The following is a 17,442-nucleotide window of genomic DNA, read 5'->3' on the forward strand; positions in this document are numbered from 1 at the left end:
TAAAAACCCTACAGAAAATTGGAATAAAAGGTCTTTATCTTAACCTGATTAATGCTATCTATGAAAAACCAACAGCCAACATCATAGTAAATGGTCAAAAACTGAAAACTTTCACACTAAAATCAGGAACAAGACAAGGATGCCCACTAGCACCACTCCTGTTCAATATAGTTCTGGAAATATTAGCCACAGCAATTAGAAAAGAGAAAGAAATAAAAGGAATACAGATAGGAAAAGAAGTTAAACTGTCATTATTTGATGATGATATGATACTTTACATAGAAGACCCAAAAAACTCCACCAAAAGACTGCTAGACTTAATTCACAGATTCAGTAGAGTAGCTGGATATAAGGTCAACACTAAAAAAACAACAGCCTTCTTGTACAAAAATAACAGACTCACTGAGAGAGAAATTAGGGAAACAATTCCTTTTACAATAGCATCCAAAAAAATGAAATATCTAGGAATCAACCTAACAAAGGAAGGAAAAGACCTTTACATTGAAAACTACAGCACTCTGAAAAAAGGGATCGAAGAGGATACAAGAAAATGGAAAGACATCACTTGCTCCTAGGTAGGAAGAACCAAAAGAGTGAAAATGTCCATATTTCCAAAACTACTATATAGATTAAATGCAATACCAATTGAAATTCTAACAATATACTTCACAGAACTAGAGAAAACAATCCAAACATTCATTTGGACCCCTAAGAGACCTAGAATAGCTAAAGCAATTCTAAGCAACAGAGGCATGGCTGCAGGTATCACAATCCCCAACTTGAAACTATACTACAAAACTACTGTGATAAAATCAGCATGGTACTGGCAAAGGAACAGACCTGAGGATCAGTGGAATAGATTCAAAGATCCAGAAAGAGCTCCAGACATGCCCAGCCAACTCATCTTTGACAAAGGAGTCAAGCACCATCATTGGATGAAAGATAGCCTATTTAATAAATGGTGTTGGAAAAACTGGATTTCAACCTGCCAAAGATTGAAACTAGACCCATACCTATCACCATGCACCAAACTAAGATCGAAGTGGATTAAAGATCTAAATATTAAGACAGAAACACTAAACTGGCTGGAAGATAAGTTAGGTAGAACTCTTGAAGACATTGGCATAGGAAAAGACTTCATGAACAAAAACTCAGCAGCACGGGAAGTAGCAGACAGAATCAACAACTGGGACTTCATCTTATTAAAAAGCTTCTGCACTGCAAAAGAAACTACCAACAGAACTAACAGACAACCTACAATATGGGAACAAATTTTTAGCAGCTGTACCTCAGATAAAGGACTACTATCTAGAATATATAAAGAGTTGAAAAAAATCAGACCCCTCAAATTCAAAGACCCAATTCAAAAATGGGCATCTGAAATGAACAGACATTTCTCAGACAAGGAAGTGAAAGAAGAAACAAATATATGAAAAAATGTTCAACATCATTCATCATTCGAGAGATGCAGATGAAAACAACACTGAGATTCCACCTCATCCGACAAAGAATGGCTGCTATCAAGAAATCAAAAAATAACAAATGCTAGTGGGGTTGTGGGGAGAAAGGAACCCTTCTCCATTGCTGGTGGGAGTGCAGACTGGTGCAACCACTGTAGAAGTCAGTATGGAGATATCTCAAAGAACTAGGACTACAGGTCCCATTTGACCCAGCTATTCCCCTGCTGGGTATCTTCCCAAAAGAATTAAAAGAATCATAGCACAGTGATCTATGTGCACCCATGTTCATAGGGGCATAGTTTGTAATAGCTAAAACTTGGAAGCAGCCCAAGTACCCGTCAACTGGAAACTGGATAAAGAAAATGTGGTTTTTTAATAAAATGGAGTACTACTCAGCCATAAAGAACAAAAAACTAGAGTCATTTATAGCTAAATGGATGCATATTGAGGCCATACTCTTAAGTGAAATAAATAGGACACACATGTGTAAATACCAAATACTTTCACTAGTGTGAGAAACTGATAGTGTAAACAAGGGTTAAAATGAATAATTGATAATCTGAAATAGGAAAAATGTCCATAGATGAAGGAGTGAAGGGAGGGGAAGGGGAAAGGAAAAGAGGGAAAGGAAAAAGTATGAGAAAAGAAAAAAATGGAAATGAAATCTATGTAAATAGGGAAGGGTAGAGGGGGTGAAGGGTGCACAGGTAAAGGAGGAAAAATAAGAACCAAGATATATCATGTACAGATACAAACGCCCAATGATAAATGTAAATGAATTGTATAACTAAAATGTACCAATAAAAGAACTAAAAAACTCATAAAATAAAGTCAGGACACTGAGGTGGCCCAATGGTCTGGTCTGGTCTGGTCTGGCTGCAAGACAGCCAATGTGAAAATCCCCAGGGAAGGGTTTGGAATGTTTTAAACCTCTGAATGGCTGTTGTATGAATGGGTGTGTGACTGGAAATGGGCAGAGTAAGCTATGCACTGTCCAATCCATGTCCCAAAATGAAGAGGTGGATCTCTTCCACTTGGAGTTACAGGGTCTGAGTGAGGTTGCACTCTGATTCCTTGGTGCTTCTAAGAAATCCAAAATGGGTGCTTTTGTGATGAGATAAATACACGCTAAAGCCTGGACAGTCCTTAAACTGACTGATAGGCCTGCAGCCAGTTGACTGAGTGGTTCCTCCTCACAGAGAAACACCCCCTCCCTTTTTCAGTCAAGACATCATTCAAAGGTGCACTACATAGACACTAAGGGTTTTTCTCTATATCCAGACACCCCCAAGTCTTCTCTTTTATCTATTCTTGCAGCTCCTATGCTTGTGTATCTCCTGCCTGCCTGCCCTAAGTCTCTCTGTTAACCATGGTGTCATCATCTTTACAACCTGTTACACCCCTGGCCTGCATGCTTAGAAATTTTTCCTCAGGATTTTCTGATGATTATGGAGTGAAAATGTCAAAGAACAAACTTTGAACTTTTTGTGAGTTCCAGTGGCCCTCTTTTAGTGTGGGCTAGCCCTCTGAGGGCTCCCTCCACCCTGCCCTGGTTCAAGCAGTTTGGAATGTCATTACTAGGTTACCAGGACATTGCAATCAGTTCCCTTACATCAACTCCTGGTTTTACCTAGTGCAGCACCCTCCTCCATGGCTAAAGACCTGTGCTGAAAAAGGTCTATTCAAAGTTGCTTGTTTCCAAAAGCTGTCGTCCCTCTGGTGGCTGAACTTCAGAGAGACAGAAACTGATCCTGCAGCAGTCAGATGCTGAGGAAGTCCTCCCTCGTCCACTTCCATATAACCCTAGTTCTCCCCCTCTCGTGTCTGTACTGACCCACCTGCCCCCAACTTCTTCACTTCTTCCTCTACTTCTCCCACTACCTCTCCCTCCATAGGAGAGCATCTCTGACCCTGGCAGGAGGTCACTACCTCGAGAAGATGAAACTAGAGGCTCTCTTGCCTTTGAGGGAGGGCCCACCTCCCAATACAGAAGGAAAGGAAACACATCCATCCCTGGTATATGTTCCATTTTCCACTTCTGACCTCTACAACTGGAAACCCAGAATCCACCATTCTCTGAGAATCCCCAGGTTCTCAAGTTGATCAAGTGATCAAGTCAATCTTTAGGACTCATCTACTGACAGGGGATGACTGACAAGAGTTGTTATTGACCCTGTTCAACACTGAGGAGTAGAACATGATTAGGTTTGAGGATAGAAAGGAATTATTGGGAGGGCATTCAGAGGAGGAGGCCCACGAATTGCTAAAACAAGGCTACCCCTCAGAGCATCCTGAATGTGACCTAAATTCTGCAGGGGGAAAACAGGCTTTGATCACCTGCCACCAGGATTTGTTGAACAGGATCTGGACAGTGGCTTGGAAACACATAAATCTGTCAAAAGCCACTGAAATAACACAGGGACCAGAGGAGTCCCCCACCGCATTCCTAGAAAGACTCTGAGAGGCCTTTGAGGTTTATAACCCATTCAACCCCTTGGCTCAAGAGAACAATAGAGCTATAAATTTGGGGTTGGTTCCTTAGTCTGCACCCAATAGTAGGAAGAAATTACCAAATTTTAGGGATTCCCAGGAATGAAGATTTCTTAGCTGTTAGAAGTAGCTTAAAAGGTGTTTGAGAATAGGGATTCAGAAAAGCAGAAAAATGGCCACAGCCATGGCTGAGGGGTCAGCAAAGAGGCAAGCAAAGATCTTGGCAGCAACCATCATGGAGGACCCCATGGTACACAATCCTGGGAAGACCAAATGGTGGGTACCTAGAAAGCCAGGAGGACACCCATCATTGGGCAGAAATTGGTGTGCCTTTTGCAAGGAGAAAGGGCAGTGGAAAAATCAATGTCCACCAGGTCTTCTGCCACAGTACTATCTCTCCCCACATCTGTGGGGGAAGGAAGATTCAGACTGAGAGGGCCAGGGATCCTTCTCTCTTAGTAGCTCTGAGCCCATGGTAAATGTTGAAGTAGGGGGGCCAATGGGTCCATTTCCTCTTGGACACTGGTGCCAAGGGGTCAGTGTTAAAAATTCCTCTGGGAGAGTTTTCATCACAAACCATTCCCATCCAGGGGGCCACAGGAGCAGTCCAAAACTGGCTGCTCATGAGTGAACAAATGATGATCCTGGGATCAAAACAAGTTACTCAGTCTCTTCTGGTGATCCCAGACTACCCATTCCCCTTGCTGGGAGGAGATCTCATTCATAAAATAAAGGCCACCATTTCTTTCACTCAGACTGAGGCTCTCATGTCACTCCCTTCATATCAACTGTCCTTGACCACTGTTCTGTCTGAGTAGCATCTTCTCTCGAGGGAAGAAGACCCAGAGGAAACAAGATCTAAAGACTTACTGAACAGGCTTCAGGTGAGTTCACAAAGGTGTGGGAGGAAACAAATACACTGGGTTTGGCTGCTCACCACCCTTCAGTGATAGTAGAGTTCTTGTCAATAGCCACATCTGTTGGAGTTCAATAACCCATCACACAGAAAGCCACATAGGGATAGCCCCTGATATTAAGAGGTTGCTGGGCTTTGAAATATTAACCCCTGGTCATTCTCCATTGAACATCCCATTCCTGCCAGTACAGAAACTGGGGACATCAGATTACAGGCTGGTCCAGGACTTGAGAGAAGTTAACCAGCAAGTGATAACTCTGCACCCTACTGTTCCTAACCCATCTACACTCCTAAGTTTGCTGTCTCCTGAGCACCAAGTACATACTGTGCTAGATTTCAAGGATTTTTTTCAGTGTGCCTCTTGCCCCAGCTAGCCACCCTACCTTTGCTTCCAGTGGACTCACCCAGTTTCCAGTGACTTATATCAGCTCACCTTGACCCAGCTGCCTCAAGGATTCAAAAATGCACCCACCCTGTTCAGTGAGGTCCTCCAGAAGGACATGGTGAGTTTTCAGTCCCATCACTCTAACCTCATCCTGCTTCAGTATGGAGATGATTTGTTATTAGCTCCTACTAACTATTCAGAATGCCTGCAGGGGACTCAAGAGCTTTGTCATCTACTAGAGGAGGTGGCTACCTCATCTCAGCCAGGGAGGCATAACTCTGTTCCTCTAAGTATTGTAATTGGGGTATGAAATTTCAGAAGAAAGAAGAGCCTTGTCCAGGCCAGGAAAAATGCCATCCTCCAGATACCCACACCAACTACCAAGGTATGAGAATTCCTAGGTCCATCCAGATACTGTCACCTATGGATCCCTGGATTTGCTGAGATACCATGGGCCCTCCGTTCGGCCATGGGAGGATATCAACCCCTAGAATGGGTAATAGATGAAGAAAAGGCCTTCCAGAATCTGAAAAGAGCTCTGGTATCACCTCCAGCCATGGTCCTACCTAATGTTATTAAGCCTTTTCATCTGATCATCAGTGAGACAATAGGGATCACCAAGGGAGTCTTGATGCTGTGCTTGGGACCCTGGAAGTGCCCCATGGCCTATCTCTCTAAAAGATTAGATCCTGTGGCCTCACGATGGCCTTCATGTCTTTGGGCAGTAGCTGCGATGGCATTATTGGTCAAGGAGGCTGATCAATTATCCTTTGGACAGAACCTAGTCCTAACTTCCCCTCATTCAGTAGATACTCTGCTCAAGGGGCAACTAATACATGGATATCATATGCCTGCCTCACTCAGTATCAAAGCGTCTTGCATGACAATCCTTGCATAGTCTTCTCAGCAGCACAGGTCCTCAATCCGGCTACACTGATGCCAGATGATAACCAGACAACCCAATTAATGACTGTGAATATGTGCTGGACCAGACCCAAAGGGGCCCATTGGAATTAACAGACACCCCCTTGGCTGAGGCAGATGCCACCCTCTTCACAGATGGAAGCAGCATGGTGGTAAACTGGGTACAGAGGGCAGGGGCTGCAGTAACTATATTTGATCAAGTCATTTGGGCCCAGCCTCTCCCTGAGGGAACCTCTGCCCAAAAGGCAGAAATGACTGCCTTGGTCCAGGCCTTGAGATGGGGAAAGGAAAAGAAGATAAATATGTACACTGACAGTAGGTTTGCCTTTGCTACTCTACATGTCCACATGAGGATCTACAAGTAGAGAGGGCCCCTGAAAGCTGCAGGAAAGACTGGCAAAAAGAAAGAGGAGATATTTTCTCTCTTACAGGTGGTATGGCTTCCCAAGAAGGTAGCCATAATTCATGTTCAGGGTCACCAAAAGGACAATACACCTGAAGCAAAGGGAAATTCACCTGCAGACAGTGCAGTGTGAGAGGTAGACCTGAGGCCAGCTAACCCTTAGTCATCCTGCCTACCATGAACCCTCCTCCCCCTTTGTTCAACTAGCCCTACTTACAATGAAGTGGAAGAGAAAGAAGCAAGCCAGCTGCAAGCAAAGAAAGATCCCCAAGCCTGGTGTAAATATCTAGATGGTCTCATCTACCTCCCCAAGGCATTGGGATGACACCTCATCCAGCAGCTGCCTTTGGTCACACCTGGTGGCTCCAAGGTGGCCAAGGTTCTAGCTCCAAGATGCTGCTTTTCAAAGCTGCAGTTGCTGGCCCAACAGGCCTCTCTTAGGTGATCAATGTGCATAGGAGTAAATCTCCTCCAGGGCCCATCTACACCCGTTCAGGTCACATACCTGGCAGAACTCCTGGAGAACACTGGGAAGTGGATTTCACAGAGATCAAACCACCAGGGGGTGACTTTTGCTACCACCTGGTTTTCATATATACCTTTTCAGGTTGGACAGAGGTCTATGCTACTTGGCTGAAGATTGCCACTGTGGTGGCAAAGAAACTTCTTCAGGAATTAATTCCCAGATTCAGACTACCAGTGTCCATTGGATCTGACAATGGCCCCGCCTAGCTTCCAAAACTCATTTAGTCAGTAGTGTACTGGGTATAAATTGGAAACTCCACTGTGCCTTCCAACCACAAAGCTCGGGGCAAGTGAATGGGATGAATCAGACCCTAAAATCTGTTTCCTTAATTGGTGTTGGAAGCTGGTTAAGGGTGGGTCAGCCCACTGCCTTTGGCTGTCCTTAGAGTTTGATGTACTCCTTATAAAGCAGTTTCACTCCTATCAAATTATGTTTGGAAGACCCCTTCCCCTTCTCCCCAAGGTGTAAATTGAGGTACTAGAAAAATTTTCAAACCAGTTCCTGTTAAAGTATCTCCAGTCTCTCCAACAGGTATAAAAACACTGTTCACTCCAAGGTACGAGCTACTCAGCCCCTACCCAGCTCTACACCATGCTACCCATTCTAGCCCAGGGATGGTGTCTTCATCAAGGCCTTTCATGGTGAAGGACTGACTTCAGCCTGGAAGGGATCCTACACGGTCATCTTCACAAGGTCCTCGGCTCTCAAGTTTGACAGAATCTCATGGTAGGTTCACCATTCACATGTCAAGCTGAGCTGAGACCTGATCCTTTAAAGGTAAGGCTAATCCGGTCATGATTGTGACACTTATTCTTATTGTCTTTGGGCTGACTAGGCTGACCTATAGGGAAATCCAATGATGAGAGTTTTACTCTTTTCTCCTCACCTCCTTAAGCTCAGGAGAAATTCTAGGTAATGTCACTTTTGGTACCATTTGCCCCCAGCAACCTCTCAGGTTGCCTGAGGTCAATCTCTGTAATTTAGGAGAGACAGGGGAAGCTACTACTATCAGTTCATAAACCTGGGAAGCTGTGACTTTTATGCATGCCCAGGGTTCAATCTATTCAGACAGCAGGATTGTGGGTGCCCAACTGACTTCTACTGCCCAAACTGGGGCTGTGTAAAGATTGCCTCCTATAATGGGGAACCAATTGTCACTAACGACATCATAGTTTGGAAACATTGGTGCTGAGTCATGATTCTGATACATTGGCCCCAGGATGCTAAATGGGCCACAGGATGTAATTGGGGATTCCACTTCTGGCTCCCTGGAGGACTAATTCCTGATCCAGGTGAAATTGTTACCTTTCAAAGCCAGTTGCTAAGCCAAGCACCAACACAGCCAATAGGACCCTTAATGAAAGTAAAGGGCCCCTTACTTGAGCCTCACCCTGTTATCACTCTTCAAAGTGTCTGCTCTTAGCTACCAATATAGCAGACCCCCCGCCCCCCCCTCCCCACACATGTACTGCCTCCCTTCCTATTCTTCATGTGTGGAGCCATCCACACCATTTTAAACCTGACTCAACCATACCTGACTCAGGATTATTGGCTCTAAGAGCAAAGCCTCCTTATTATGTGGGTGTGGGAGTCTTGGGCTCAATCAGAGCCTCAAATACTGCCTTAGCGTGCACTTCTGCAAAGCCCCCCTTGACCATTGGTGGTTTATGGAAATATAACTTCTTCTTATGATATGAGTAACATCCCCTTCCATGCTGTGTGTAGCCAAACTGTGATTTGGGAGACCTTGAAGGCTTATATTGGCCCTAATGGCACTTGGCTAGCTTGTACCTCTGGACTCACTAAGTGTGTCAGAATACCTGAGGGAGATACTAGACCTGGAGTCTTGTGCATCCTGGTGCGAATTCTTCCTCAAGTTTATGTGTACGGAGGACACAGGGATGGGATTTCATAACACACCCAGTGCTACTGTGTAGACAGAAGTGAGCAACCTCCATACTCATTCCAAATTTTGGGGGATTGGGGGCAGCTAGCCGCATTAGCTACAGGAGAACTAGGACTCTCAGCTTTAGCAGAAGAGGTAGACATTGACCTAGGAAGTCTGCAATATGCTGTTGAGACTCTTCACTCCCAAGTAGAGTCACTAGATGATGTGGTCTTCCAGAATCGAAGGGGGCTTGATCTAGTGCTCTTGTCACAAGAAGGACTATATGCTGCTCTAGAGCAGCCATGTTGTTTCTGTGCCAACAAGTGTGGTGTAATCCACGATACCCTTCAAAAGGTCAAGGAAAATCTAGATAGATGTCAGAAGAAAGAAAGTAAAACCTCATGGTATCACAACCTGTTCAGTTGGAGCCCTTGGGTAACTAGCCTTATCACTGGGCTGGCTGGTCCCCTCATCCTGCTTTTTCTCAGGCTCATGATTGGCCCTTGTACTCTTAATTAGATAATCAACTTTGTAAAACAGCACATAGTCTTTGTTAAACAGATGTATATGAGCTCCTACTACAATCCTTTGTATAACCTCCTGCCCAATCAAGAGCCTCTTTTTGAGTCAATGCTTTGACATCATGTTTAAATGAGTTGGCAATGTGATAGCCAACCTGATTCCATCTTGTCCGTCAATACCATTTTTCACCTGTGCTTGAACAAAGTGCTTGTGCTTGAACAAAGCACCCCAAATCCCCACATCCTTCTTTATAGCAAACTTGCTGCGGTTGCAGGATATTTTGTAGCTCACCTAGCATGAGTGAAATTTCCTTCTGCCCCCCACTAACCTGGCATGGTTCTGCTTCTGTGGGATTCTGCTTGCTCTACCTTACTGAAAGCATGATTTAAAGGAGAAATCAAACTGCTTCCCATTGCAGAGGAAACTTGTGGGGGCTAGCCCCCTTGGTCACTGGGTATAATAAAAGGGCTTGAATCTGGCACAGAGTGGCACATCTCTATTATTCAAACTCACTCATCCATAACATTACCTAAGAGTTAAAGGCTCTTGTAACCTAGGTGAGTAGATGGTTTTTGTAGGCCATAACCTCCCACCTTCTAGGCTTGTTGGCTTTCCAAACAAATCTGCTCCTTGCACACAAGTACCAGTCCTCAACCCATGGCCATTTTAAGCAGTAAGTGTATAAAAAGGGTCCTTCTACAATGATGCTCAATCATGATCCACATTTGTCTGAGCTTCTTTTCACAATTCTTTCAGAAAAAAAGTGGAAATGTTTCAGATTGCATAATTTCTTGGTGGTACCAGGGATCAAACTCAGGACCTTACACTTGTGAGGCAGGTGTGGAGCCACTGAGCTAAATCCCCAGCTCCCAGGTTTCATAACGTCAATTGAGCTTTCTTTGAGTTTACTGATTCTTTCCCCTTCCAGTTTAAATATGTTGAGCCCCTAGAAATATTTTCAAAATTTCAACTATTGTATAATTTTCAAGATAGAAATTCCAGGGTCTTATACAATAATAATTGTTTTACTAAATCAAGAAAGATTATAGAGAATCACAACACTCTGAGCCAAATTTGAGTCCTTTTATTCCCTGAGGCAGTTGAGAGGAGTTGAAGCTGGAAACCTTTCAATGACACAAAGCAGTTTGCAGGTATCTTTTAAGCGGCTCTTGTAGTTGTGGATGGCTCAGAATGAGGGGAAGCACAAGTGGAATTTTACAGGAGCAGAAATTTGCTAAGTTAACAGGGGTCATGGCGATGTTTTACACAGTTTATTTGAAACAAAATATCACACAGGTGAGGACTATTCTGTTCACAAGGTCATAAAGATAACATGTAGCTGCAGACTGCTGTACCAAATGGGATGTTGTGGCATCAATCCAGGGGACTCCCAAAGTGGGAGGGGGAGGCAACTACCCAGAATCACTGAACTTTACATAAAATTGGAGGAACAGTGATGAGGAACAAAATGGAGTCAGGTTGGCTACCACATAACCTTATCTGATATTCTTTATTGAATCCTTTCCTTTCTTTTGCTAATCATGGGTCCTTCAATTCTTCAGATGTGCTTAGAACTAAGTCTCATTCACTATCTTATTCTCTCATCTGATATCTATGTTCTTGCAAAGGTAGTTTTAATTTCCTGCTTTCCTTTCTCTCCTGAGGTCATATACCATTCTAGTTCTTTGCATGTCACTTATTTTTTTTTGTAGAAAATTATGCATCTTAGGTATTAGAGTACTTATAGTTACTAATCTTACACCAACCTCTCAAAGTTCTTATTCTTTGGACTGTTTAATAACTTTATTGGCTTGACTAATTTATTTTAGCCTCTTTATCTCACAATTGTAAAGATTCTGATCTTCCTCCTCAGGGCACAGATTTGGGGGTGTAAACCAGACAGCAGGAACTAGGTTTTAGTAAAGCCCTCTATCACTGTGTTTCTCCTCTTCTCTCTTAAGCCACCTCCCTGAATGTTTTGCACTCTGTTGTAACTCTCCACTATCTTCTGGCTGATTGACCCATTATTTTCAACAATTCCTGGGGAAATTAATAGTTTTCCAATGTCATCAAATTTGGCTTTGGATCTTTCTCTGATACAGTCTTTGAGGCTGGTCTTTGAGTTTCTGACCTCAGGAACGGGCTTCTTTCCTTTGTTGACCAATGAAAAGTTTCAACTGGCCTGTAGTTGAGTTATTATTTTCATGGACTTTCTACCTTATATCCCCTTAATTGATTTATCTCCAAAATGTTTATTGTTTGTGGCATTTGTGTCTGGTCTTTGTGGCTAAGCTCTCCTGGTATGGAGTTCTCTTTATGAGTAACTGAGGTGAAGCCAGTGTGGCCCACTGTTCTCAACCTCCTGGCCTAGGGTAATGTTACTACCCACAGTGGGAGCTACAGGAGAAGGATTTCTCTGTATGACTCAGGCATTGTTACCTTAAACAGAGCTTTGTAAGGAGCTCCATGGGAAATGCAAGGTCCATGAGAATATGAAAATACATCCTATCCCTCTCAGGGAGATATATATTCTTGATCTGGAAGTTAGAGGAAATGTTCTTGGCTACACATGCCTAGAACTGAGTTTCTATCACACTAAATTGGGTTGGGGGTGGAAGGAAACAAGATCTAGCTTAGACTGTAGCTCCTTTTCCCAAGTTTTACAAGATTTTTCTCTTTTTTTTTGAGGCAGGGTCTTGCTGTGTAGTTCAGGCTGGGCTTGATCTCATTATGCAGCCCAGGCTGGCCTCAAACTCATAGCAATTCTCTGCCTCAGTTTCCCCAGTGCTAGGATTACAGGAGTGCATCACTATGCCCAGCTTGATCATCTTTCACATTTGCTAGAGAAAATGCTTTGATTTTTGCATCTGCTTGATCTCTAAGTCCATTCTGTAGACACTGGCAACCTGACTCTCTGAGGACATTGATTTTGGAGCCCAGAGCCACCTTGCTGAGTTCTCCTTCCTCCAGTAGTTGCTAGGCTGCTTCTCTGTCCAGCCACAGTCACAATAGCTCTAAGTGATAGTCATGCCTCCTCCTTGCTAACACTCATGTCATTGCTTCCCTCTTCTGTCTAGCCATGAGCCACCCTCCTTGAACTTTGGGCCTTAGGTTTCTGCTTCTCAGTGCAGGGCTTTGGTTCTCTGTCCATCCTTGAAACTCTGGGCCCACTGTGCTCCATGCCACAACATTTATCAAAGATGCTGAGTTAGTCAGTTCCCTGTGGCTATAACAAAATACCTGAGGCTGGGAACTTCATAAAGGAGAGAGGCTGACTTAGTGCACAGTTGTGCTGCCTTGGTTCTGATGAGGGCATCCAGGCCCTAGATTTTCCTTGAATAAAACTTTCTTGATTTTTTGAATGCCAGAGAACAAATTTCAAAGATTTTTGTGTTTTGTAAATAAAGATTTATAAAATATCATTGTTTCCCTAAGAAGTCTATGAGAAGAGCCTCTAATTTTGCCATTATAAAGTTAAGTATCTCTAACATTATTTTTAATGCAAAACAGATAAAAAGAGAAGTGGAGGAAAACTAAACTAAATAACTGTTGATATAGGAAGAAGCAAATACATTGAGATATAGTAATATAAGATTATTTGTCAAATCAAATGAATTAGTGCCATGTGCATAAATCAGGATAATAACATGGAATAAGGAACAAGACAGTTTAAAAAGCAGTTGAGTACCAGAAAACATTTTCTGCATGAATTTTAGAAATAGTGTATGATTGCATAACAACTGTTTTACAACAGGAACATGTGGACTGGAAGGACACTTGCTACATCATCACTACACCCTCTAACCCTTGCTTGGAAAAACTAAAATTGCAACTTTCCTTGTACTGTTTTCATTGAAAAGATTTTTATGCAGACTGTGTATGTCTACCTTGAATCTGTGCATGTGTGCTGAAGTCTCCCACAACTGTGCTTCTTGTTTTGAGTACTCTCAGATGGGGAGAAACAGGTAGGCACCACAGCCTGGTATGGAGTTTGGAGCCTGGACACAGAGGAACTTCACAATCAGGCAGAAAGAAAGGAGGAAAGAAAGAAGAAAAGAAAGAAGGAAAGAAAGAAAGAGAAAAGAAAAAGAAAGAAAGAGAAAGAAAGAAAGAAAAAGAAAGAAAGAAAGCTAGCTCAGGATAAAGATATTTCTGTAGTAAATGTTAACTAACCACCTACTATGAACATTGCTCAGTGCTAGGAACTTTGATGCAACTCTTTTTCTGTTTCAGAGCACTCTCAAAGAGAAGGCTTCCTGTGGATATCTTTCACACTCAGAGATTCACTTATTCATATTTAGTGAGTGTTCAACTGGAAGTCAGGACTGAAATGATGGCTCTGTGAAAACGAAGCCCAGCATGTCACACTGCTGCCTGACGGCAAGTTCCTAAGATAGGCCTAGAGCTGCTGTTACCAGAGAGCTTACAGGCCTGGGTGACAGGGGGAGGGGAAATTCCTGCTCCACTGACTGTGGAGCTCTCATGCTGAGATGGCCCTGAAATGTTAAGCACAGCATCTGACCCTTGGGTATGTGCAAGAAAATGGATTTTATGACTAAAAAGAAATTACACCTAGCCAGCCTCTTCCAGGAAGGATGTGGGCAGTCCCAGGGGTTCAAAGTGTCTATCCCCTGTCCAGGAGTGCAACAGAGGCCTGGTTCAGGTGACTGAACAGCCAGGCCAGGAAGGGAGGAGCTGCAGGAAAGAGGGGGCAGGGCTGGACTGATGATCCTGGACAACCTGGACACTTAAGTGGTGATAGACAGAGACAGTCCTCTGTGTGGTCCACAGAAGGCCTAGCACTGGTCCTCCACATGCTGGTCGTGGTGGGCTCCCTGGTGGCCGCCCTCTGGGGCGCACTCCACCTCCACACTCTTCTCCTGGGCACTGTTGCCTTCCTGTTCTTTGCAGACTTCCTCAAAAGCAAGCGCCCAAAGAACTACCCTCCGGGGCCCTGGTGCCTTCCTTTCCTGGGAAGCTTCTTCCACCTGGACCTTGAAAAGACTCATCTGGCACTTAAGCAGGTAGGAGTGATGAGAGGCTGGCTGCATCCACACCCCCACCCTGAACTCCAGTACAGGAGACACTAGGGTGGCTCCCAGGCTGGAGCTGGGAACCTGCGGGAACCCTGCTTTCAGCTTCTGCTTCCTCTGCCTTGCTGGCCTCACCCATCTGCCCTTTGTAATGGTGGAATATAGCTAAATGTTTCTTGTTCCAATGTGTTATGTCCCATAGGCCATATTGTCCTGTCTTAGATGTTAAAAGTTAAAACCAAAACTGCTTGTCTGTTTTTGTGTTCTTATCCTTTCAAAAAATGTGGAACTTTCCTTCTCAGAGGCTCCATTCCAGGCATGCAAAGCATTGATAGGGCCTCCTAACTCCTCACCCTGCTCCAGGGACAGCCCCCTGCCACACTTCCTGAGTGCTGGCCTCAGTCCCCTCCCCTGCAGTGCACTCACCAAAGTCATCCTTCAATTCTCCTTCCTCTCACTGCCTCCCATGCCACTGGATGCAGCTTCCTTCAGGAGTCACTGGGGATCAGTTCCATCTGGGTCCTTGTTTTGCAAGGACAGATGTAGCTGGAGAAGGTTCCTAGTGTCAAAAATAGGAGAGCAGTGAAACTGAGTCTTGAATCTTATCCCTGACTCAATGATTATTTTGATGAAACAGGTAATTTTTATTATATATGTTTGATTTTTATGTATCTGTAATATAAAACAATCAGATAAATGGTATACTTAGGTTACAATTACATTAGCATTCTTGCAGTGAGGAAATCCTAACACTAATAGTGTGTTAAGTTTTCGATCAGGATTTTGGGTTCATTTCCATTCAGTCTTCACAGTAAGCATATATGTTAGGTTTCAGCTCATGACAATTCCATTGTACCATGGAGAAAACTTGGCAAGAAGAAGGAGTAATGTGATTGGCCCAGATTGTTTCAGTAGATTCTGGAAAACAGAACCTTGAACTAAACTTTATATAACTTGTAAATGTTTTCCGTACATGTAACCTGACATTTCATGATGTAACTAGAGAATAATTAACTTTTGGGGGCATAGTTACTGGATATTATTCATAGGCTTGTGTCTCTTGGAAGACATTGTAAGTGCTAACAGTGCCAGGCACAGTACAGGACAGAGTGTGATAAGATGGGTGGTGGAAACTCTGAAACCAAGCAGGTGGCAAGAGATGTTATCACTGTCCATGGGCCTCCCTGAGGATGACCTTTGTACAGCACTGGAAGAAACTGATAGGATTTTAAAGGAATGTTTGGCAATTGGCTGAGTGGAGGAAAAAACAGGAAATTTTAAACAAGTGAGATGTCATGTGCTTAAGCATGGTGAGAGAAAGGGGAGGAAACCAGGCAGTTTGTATGGCAGGTGGGCAACTTCACTACTCTCCCTCTCCCACTTTCTAAACATTTCTGACCATAGCTATGTGGCTGATGTTAGGAATCTTTATTGAAACAAAAGAAAAAGGTCTCATCAGAGTATAAAGTAAGTGCATAGTACATAAATTGTATGAATTGATAGGTAACTTGTCATCAAGCTGCTTGTAAGAAAGAAAACCTGAAATACAACGATGTAAACAGGAGTGAACGTTAGTTCTCACTGACAGGTGCTCAAACATAAGCGTGTAGTAGAGGATAGGGGGACTTTGTCCCACAGCATCATTCACACTCCAGTTCCTTCTGTGTTATTGCTTCTGTCTTACAGCAACATCATTCTGTGTGAGTTGTGTCCAATGGGAAGGGGAACAGGAAGTGGGTGTGTTATCTAGTAGTTGCCTTTAGAAATGGCTCATCAATTAAAGGTGCTCCAGGTCTTAGCTTGAAAAAGAACTGAACAAAACAAGCCAAAAATGATGACAAAACTTATGTGAAAAATGGGGTCAGGGAGAAACTAGCTCTGCAGAGTAAACTTGGGCTGGACAATTGAGGAAAAGAGAAAAGCAAAAATAAAAATATACCCAGGGAGTCTGGGAGATAGGATGGGCTCCGATAAAGAGTCATGATAGTGGGCTCCTTGTCATTTCCCATCTCTTTTATGCTGTCCACATCTCCTGGGAACCCAAGAGAAGCCTGGGGATGTGGGTTCTTGAGAGGCAGTGCTGTGTAGATCCTGGGATCCCACCAAGCCTCTCTTCCCAGGTAGCCTAAGCCACGCCCTGTCTCCTATCTCAGGTGGTGGTGAGAAAGCAGCTGTGATTGAAGCTGTGAGTCCCAAGATGCACACACAACCACTTCTTGGGTCATTTTGTCCACACCTGGAGAGACTGGGAAATGGGATTTTTGATGAGGAAGTCATATGGCCAGCTAGTATGTAGGCAGCTCCATCACTGCAAAGAACACAGAGAAATGTATTTATAGTTTCACTGAAAAATGAGAACTACAGAGTGTGTTAGGAAGAACCACTAATTCCACCACTAGGTGTGTGCTACCTCCCTGTGCTTCTTTTTCTAAAAGAGAAAGGAATAGTTTATAGCAGTGGCAGTGAACCTAGGGTACACGTGCTGCATTGGGCATGAAGAACACCCTCTGGCAGCACTCCAGACAAGGCCTGCATCATCCCAGCAACTGGACATGCAGATTTAATTGAAGTGTTGTCACTTTGTGATGAATAAGTGGATTTTGGGTTGAGCATGGGCAAGAGGTCTCAAAGTGTTTCACTGTCCCTGCTGTATAGGCTTATTATAAAGATAAATTACTGAATATGAGGTTACTGCCAGGATCCCAAGCACATAGGTAATGCATATTTCTATGTTTTTCACCCTGCTCCTTTTTTCAAAACCTTATTGCAATGTGCTTCAGAAAACCCAGTTGCTGGTTGAAGGCCAGACATCAGTTATCTGACTGGTTGCTGTATGAGCTCTATCACACCATGGCCTCATTTCCCTCCCCATTCCTTCACTGCTGTCACTACCAG

At 43.7% G+C, this 17,442-nt stretch overlaps 1 protein-coding gene across 2 annotated transcripts in view; it reads left to right on the plus strand.

Moving 5' to 3' along the window:
* Positions 1-14,215: 14,215 nt before the first annotated feature.
* The window catches only part of LOC147827397 (cytochrome P450 2J2-like), a 61,001-nt gene continuing 57,774 nt past the window's right edge, over positions 14,216-17,442 (plus strand). Inside the window, exon 1 of one of the 2 annotated variants that reach the window (XM_087214661.1) lies at positions 14,216-14,538. In XM_087214661.1, coding sequence (XP_087070787.1) covers positions 14,329-14,538 — 210 coding nt within the window. In that variant the 5' untranslated portion in view covers positions 14,216-14,328. The remainder of the gene's footprint in view (positions 14,539-17,442) is intronic. The other variant, XM_087214660.1, reaches the window with a different exon arrangement.

The sequence above is a fragment of the Heterocephalus glaber genome, unplaced genomic scaffold (genome assembly GCF_053883595.1).
Source record: "Heterocephalus glaber isolate CG9 unplaced genomic scaffold, H.glaber_assembly_v1.0 deba00001447, whole genome shotgun sequence".
Taxonomy (NCBI): Eukaryota; Metazoa; Chordata; class Mammalia; order Rodentia; family Bathyergidae; genus Heterocephalus; species Heterocephalus glaber.